General features: G+C 53.6%; 1 protein-coding gene across 2 annotated transcripts; it reads right to left on the bottom strand.

Moving 5' to 3' along the window:
- Positions 1-715: 715 nt before the first annotated feature.
- Ggt6 (gamma-glutamyltransferase 6) lies at positions 716-3,997 on the bottom strand. Of its 2 annotated transcripts, XM_005399682.2 has the most exons (4): positions 3,588-3,825; positions 2,853-3,055; positions 2,663-2,776; positions 716-2,215 (listed from the first exon to the last, which is right to left on the bottom strand). In XM_005399682.2, the coding sequence occupies exons 1-4, from the start codon at positions 3,746-3,748 to the stop codon at positions 1,176-1,178; spliced, it is 1,518 nt and encodes a 505-aa protein (XP_005399739.1). In that variant the 5' UTR covers positions 3,749-3,825; the 3' UTR covers positions 716-1,175. The 2 variants fall into 2 exon arrangements, with proteins under 2 accessions (XP_005399739.1, XP_005399740.1); XM_005399683.2 differs by lacking the exon at positions 2,853-3,055 and having other exon boundaries at positions 2,663-2,750; positions 3,588-3,997.
- Positions 3,998-6,416: the final 2,419 nt, after the last annotated feature.

Raw genomic sequence — 6,416 nt, 5'->3', positions numbered from 1 at the left:
GGGATTACAGACCTGTGCCACCACACCCATCCTGCTATACTTTTTTTTTCTGTTTGAGATAGGGTCTTGCTATGTGGTTCAGGCTGGCCTTCGGCTCACTGTGTAGCCCAGGCTGGTCTCGAACTCACAGCAATCCTCCTGCCTCAGCCTCCCGAGTGCTGGGATTACAGACATGCGCCACCATGTCTGGCATTGGAGAAGCTGTTTTCTAGAGAGTTGTATCTAAAGAGACCCCAGCCTGGCGCTGTGGTGTACGCCTGTAGTTCCACCTACTTGGTAGTCTCGAGGTAGGGAGATGTAAAGTTCAAGCCCACTGTGCACAGTTTAAGCAAGACTCTTGTCCTGATATGAAACAATAAACATGGCTGGGTGTGTAGCTCAGTGGTAGAGCCCCAGCATGTGGGAGGCCTGGGATACAGCCCCCATACCTCCCCCCTCCCACAATTATACACACCCAGCTCCAGCCCTTTGACCCAGACCCTTGGGGGACTGCCTACTCACAGTTACGTCTGCCCTGCTTTGATGTTGAGAGGTTTGCCTCGCATATGTGGCACCCCAGCAGCAGAAGGGCAGCAGGGCGGGGGGGAAGCTGGAAGACACAGCCCAGGCCCTGCCTTTCTCCAGGTGCTGGTCGCCTGTGCTGGCCTGGGGCAGAAGGGGTGCCCTGACTTCGAGGGCCTCAGAGGCTGATGGGAAATTAACCAAAAAGCAAGAATGGCACTTGGCACCCAGGAAACCTGCTTTTTATTTGTTCCCAGTTCAGGGACATTGGGAAAGAATGGCCTGGGAAGGAAGACGGAGATGCCAGCAGTCACCTGGGCACTGCCCGCTGTGTCCCTAGCATGTTCCTCCTCCAGTCCTCCTTGGAGCTGATCTGAATTAGCCCCAGGCCCTGTTGCTTTTTATGATCTTCAAGTTCCTTGGCTGATAAAAGAGCCAGAAACCCCATCAGGTGGGGATGGTGTGAGGAAGGACTGAGCTAGCCCTGGGTGCTGGAGTTTCGCCCCGGGTCCTTGGTCCAGCCCTTGCTCCTGCAAAGAGGGGTAATTGACCTGGCCGGAGGCTGGGACTGGGCCAGACATGGATACACAGTCCTTGTTTACTCTATACACTCTGTTACTCCTGGGTCTGCTCAGGCTGGAGACCCCTGTCCGTGCTAGACCCCTGCCCCGCCATTAGAAGCCCTGGAAGGGGCAGCAGCCACTGGGGACACTGGTGACGTGGGCATGTTCTGCATGGGCTGCTACCTGGAGTAGGGTCCCTTGGCCACAGATGCCGGGTTTCTCTGTGGGTCCTTGTTGGCCCTGGTGCTGATGTTGGGTCTGCTTTTGGGGCCCTGCTAGATGGCTAAGCAAGGCATGAGCCACAGCTCTGGCCACCCTGGGGGTCCCCGAAGCCACCAGTCCTAACACGTCAGTCTCTGGGTCATCCAGGCTGCCATGGAGAATGAGGGGGCAGGCCCAGGGACTAGTTGCAGACCTGGCTACCATGTTGCTGAGCAGGACCCCAGTGCTTGGGGACAGTTGTCCAGAGCCAAAGGAGCTGTTGAGCGAGGAGGCGAGGAGGAGCACAGAGCCGCTGCTGTCCACGGTGGCCAGGATGCTGCTCACAGGGGCCCCAGCGTTTGGTGGGAGCTGTGGGCAGGGGCCGGGGCTGGGTTCCCTGGAGTGTGGGTCCGCCTTCAACAGTTCCAGGAGCTCTGGGCCGGCCGAAGGCGCAGGCGTGGTGAACAGGATGCCCTCAGGCATGGAGAGCTGCAGTGCTGGCTCCAAGGCGGGCATGGGCCCAGCCGCAGTTTCCTCCAGCCCGAGGTCTGTGGCCAGCACACTCAGTAGGGCATCCCTGGCAAGGTCCGGGGTGGGGGCGAGAGCTGCCTTGCGTAGCACAGCTGCTAGTTTTGGGTTGGTGGCTCTGGCCCCGAGGCCCAGGGGTGTCCCATCAGCATGGCAGAGCAGTGGACAGAGGCCCTTTGTGCCCTGGGCTGCCAGAGCCTTTGCCAGGGATGCGTCCACCGTGAAGCCCTCCTGAGCCAGCATGGTAGGATCCGTGAGCAGGCGTGGCCAGGGCAGGTGGCCAAAGTGGGCATGAAGCAAATGCAGGGCGGGCAGAGCGGTTGGCAGCCCCAGTCCGGGTGCCAGGGACTGGGCTGCTCCCGGGGTCAGAGCAGTTGAGTTTCCTGAGGAGCTGTTATAGAAAAGGCCCCAGAACATGGCACCTGGTGGAAGGAAAAGGTTACAGAAGGGTCAGGAGCACTGGCTAGGATGGGCCAGTGTCACTCCGCAGCCCAGCTGAAGGGTCACTGACTAGCTTAAGATTGTTCGTTTTTTTTGAGACAGGGTCTTGTTATGTAGTTCATGCCAGCTTTGAACTCTCTGTGTAGCCCAGGCTGTCCTGGAACTCCACAGTGATCCACCTGCCTCAGCCTCCTGAATGCTGGGATTCTAGGTGTGTACCACCACTCTGGGCTGAAACTGAAGTTAGTGACTGAGCTGGGGATCCAGCCTGCTGAAAAGATTGCACAGACCAAGGCTCAAAGACCATAGCCTAGGGTTGTAGGTTGGTCAGTGCCCCATCCTACATTCTGCTCACTAGCTTGAGGCTCAGGGCTATTGAGTTCCAAGACCCACGTTGGGGTCACTGTCCAGGGTCATAGGTTACTGACCTAGTCCTGTGGTATGAGGATGCACTACAGCCAGGCACAAAGCAGCTGCAACTCCGGCATCCACGACGTTGCCCCCAGCGACAAGCAGCTGTTGGCCCAGGTGGGAACAAGTGACTGCAGTAAGGAAGGGACTGTCATGGGGCGGGGCCTGTGGCCCTGGGCCCTGGGTCCTCCACTCTCCAGAACCCACCTGCGGGGCTGATGATGGCACCATGGTGGTACTCGCCAGCATGATGGGCATGTCCGCTGGCTGGAGGGGCCCCGGAGCCCAAGCTTCCTGCCGAGCTGCCCTTGCCTTGGAGATGCCTAACGGCCAGGGAGCAGCTGACTGCCAGCAGCAGCAGGGCCGCCACCAGTCGGGCCCAGGCTCCGGGCAGCCCGCCAGCCTTGTTCCTGCAAAGATGGGTGTTCTGAGCCAGGGCTAGGAGCCCTCCAGAAGAGCCTCCAGAGAACCCAGGGAATGTTTCCCCACAGACTTTGATTTTGCAAGAGTTTGCGTTCGCCAGGGAGAGAGGGCTTCCAGGCAGCGGGCAGGGCAATGGCAAAGACCCGGGGTGGAAGGAGCTGGGGCGCTGAGGCAGTGTCTGCAGAGGTGGAGAAGCAGGGGCCTCTGGCCAGCAGGAGACCTGAGGGGGCTTGGCAGGCTGAGGAGCAGGGCCCAGTCGGCGTAGCCAGGCCCCAGCAGGTGCCACCAGCACAGGGCGTGGGGAGTAGGGCCCTGTGACAGAGCCATGGACAGGACGGGGGCTTGCTTGGTACAAATGTCTGTTCAGGCCTTTGACTGAGCCGCTCAGCCCAGGGCTGCTCCATTCATCCAGAAAGTCCCTGGAGCTAAGCCAACCATGGGCTGCCTGGCTCCCTGTAAGGACTCCAGAGAGAGGGACTTGCCTGAGAAATGGGGTGCCCAGAGCCCTCCCTGACTCACCGAGGGCTGTCTTGGGGCCTCCTGGGGTAGATGACCAGGGGCTCTGAGGTCTCTTCCTCGCCTTCCTCCTCCTCCGCCGCCTCCTCCTCTTCTCCGGACTCCATTCTCGGCTCCCAGAGCTTCAGCTTCTGGTAGAGCACAGGCTGCACTGCGGCTTCCATCGCCGGCTGTGGCAGGCCCGGCCCTCCACCTGCCAGCCTTCCTGGTTGAGGCCCTGCCCCAGTCGGAAGGGAGGAAGGTGTGGCGGCCTTGGGAAAGGGCAGTGGCAGGATCCAGAACAGGTCTGGGCAGGGCGGGGCCTCGAGGTTGCGTGTGAACCTGTCCCATTAGGACACCAGCGTATCTGTCTGCCAGGGATCACAGCTCAGTGAGGTCAAGGAGGAGCCAGCCCTACCGCCAGGGGCCTTTGGGGTGGCATCCACCCACCAGCCCCGTCCCTTGGCCAAGCAGATCCTGGATCCCTAGCCTGCCTAGGACTCTAGGAACTGTGGGCTGGAATTAGAGCTACAGTTATAGGGTAGCCAGGGTGGTGGCTCAGCACACCACCTTCCCTCAAGAGGGGTGTGGTCTCCAGGTGGGGTCAAGGGTCAGCCCTTGGCTGTTCTCCGGTGCTCGGAAAAATTGTGGTAAGAGCAACGGGGCATGTCATGTGCCTTTGTCCAGCAGGTGGCGCCACAGACCTCTTCAGGGAACAGCAGAAACGTTGAGTTCTCCAAATTCCTTCTCTCTGCCTCTGGGCTTCCTAGCGGGAGCTGCTCTGAGGTCAAACAGCACTACTTAACAGCCTCACCTTGGAAGCTACCCAAACACCCATTATCAGCAGAGTAAATGGTGCAAGTCGCCATTCAATCAGTGGAATTCTGCGAGGCAGAGAGATTTGAACAATCTGTGCTTCTGTGTAATAAAATGCATGGGCCTTAAGGAACACAAGGAGTGAAAGAAGCCAGGCGAGACCGGACATGCTATGTGGTTTCACTTTGTTAGGGGTCAGGGAGCGACTGGAGGAGGGAATCCAGGGCTTCTGGCAAGCTGGTGATTTTTTTTTTTTATAACAAAAAATTTAATATAAAAAAATTTAATATGAAAATGTGTATGACCCAAGACCCAATTTTTATGTTATAAAACAGGTTCTTTGGAGAAGGGATTTCTTTGCTCCTACTCACTCCAGAGTTCTAAAGGACATAGGCCTCAGCCGCATGGCCAGAGGTCAGGCTCAGCCTAAATTATTCTGGGTTTGAAAGTCAGAACACTGGTTTCCTGGCCCTGATCCTACTGCCTGCTGGTGCCTTCATCCAGCACGGACCTGGGGTCTGACTGCTTCCTTTATCAGCCAGTGTGAGCAGGGACGGGTGTTGACGGGGACACTGCCCCCAGGTTGCAGACCCTGGAGTGAAACCATATGTTTGAAATCACAGAGGAAAGTATTTGTTTTTGTTTCATTTTTTTATTTTTTTGAGTATCTGTGTGTTTTTAGTTTAGTTTACTTTTGTTTTTGGTGTTTTTCTTCTGTTTCCTCCTTTCTTCTTCACCAATGTATTGGGCCTTGGGGAATTTCCTTCTTCCTTTTTTTTTTTGGTGCCGACAATTGAGCTCAGGATCTTGCACTTGCCAGGCAGGTGTTGTCACCACTGAGCTATATCCCCGGCCCCTTGTCCTTCTTATTGCTTTATATCTCTTTTTCTTTCTTTCTTCCTTTCTTTTTTTCTTTCTTTCTTCTCCCTTTTAATTTTTATCTCTTTAAGTTTTTTCTCTTATTTTTACTCCTTATATAATTTCTTTTTTACCTGTCTTTTTCTGTTATCTTTTCATCTTTTTCTTAGATCTTTTGTACTATTTCTCTCTCCTTCTTATATCACAGTTTAAGGTTTCAAAATTTCCTTGCATTTCCCCATTCCCAAGCCACATATCTTTGATAGTATAACCATAAAGCTTTATTAATCTTTTGATAGTTAATTTTACTCTGTAAAGTTACTCTTGAATTCTTTTCTACTATGAGCAGAGACATCACTGTCTCATTTAGTACATGTTAGCTGTAAGTCAATGCCTGGTTGCCTTAATGCTTACACTCTTAATTGTGGATTCCTTCACTCCAAACTGTGGATATCTTCTCTTGGGTAAATGATGGTACATAATTTGTTCTTATTGTACATTAATATCCAGTTTGTCTTGGATGATGCCACTATAGTGGATTTGCTATGTCTCAGGGCTGTGTAATTGTTGCTATTTCTCTGTAAATCAACACTCAGATTACCTTTGTGACATTATCGATACAAGAGTACTTTCCTAGAGAATTCAGTTGTTGGGTTGATTACACTGCATCCTCCCCTCTCAAATTAACCAAGGTTAATGGATCTTGGGGCTGAGGCAAAGAACTGTAATTAGCCATGGCCACGTACAACACTGGAAAGCAACTAAAGAGAGCTCTACACCAGCAACAGAGTCTTTTCACGGGAAGCATCCATAAACCTCAGCACAAAACAGAACAAACCAGCACAAATGAAACCAATAGAAACATGAGCAGACAAGGTAACAGAATGCCTCCCCAAACTCCCAACTCCCTGAAGCCAATCCAGAGGGTACCAAAGGGCAGAATAGCACAAGCCACACACCCAAATTACTCAAAAGGATAACAGAGGAGGTTAGAAAACAGACCAGAGAGGTACTCAGTGGGATCACAGAAGATACAACGAACTGATAATGGAAGTAATAGCCAAAATGATCCAGGAGCTTTAAGAAGACACTAATAAAAAGATGAACAAATCAATGAGCTAGTTGACACAAAGCATGAATGACCAGTTTAGCGAAGAATTAGTCCATGAAAAGGTTTCA

Source organism: Chinchilla lanigera, unplaced genomic scaffold (assembly GCF_000276665.1).
Source record: "Chinchilla lanigera isolate Chin_1 unplaced genomic scaffold, ChiLan1.0 scaffold00066, whole genome shotgun sequence".
Lineage (NCBI taxonomy): Eukaryota > Metazoa > Chordata > Mammalia > Rodentia > Chinchillidae > Chinchilla > Chinchilla lanigera.
Note: the sequence above shows the minus strand (reverse complement) of the source record. Positions and strands in the feature narration are given on the sequence as shown.

Excerpts from the sequence above, each read along its gene's own strand:
- Ggt6 (XM_005399682.2), bottom strand. The coding sequence starts at position 3,748 with ATGGAAGCCGCAGTGCAGCCTGTGCTCTACCAGAAGCTGAAGCTCTGG. Across the intron at positions 2,777-2,852 it reads TGCCATCATCAGCCCCGCAG|TCACTTGTTCCCACCTGGGC; the intron begins GTGGGTTCTGGA and ends TCCTTACTGCAG. Across the intron at positions 2,216-2,662 it reads TCCTCATACCACAGGACTAG|GTGCCATGTTCTGGGGCCTT; the intron begins GTCAGTAACCTA and ends TCCTTCCACCAG.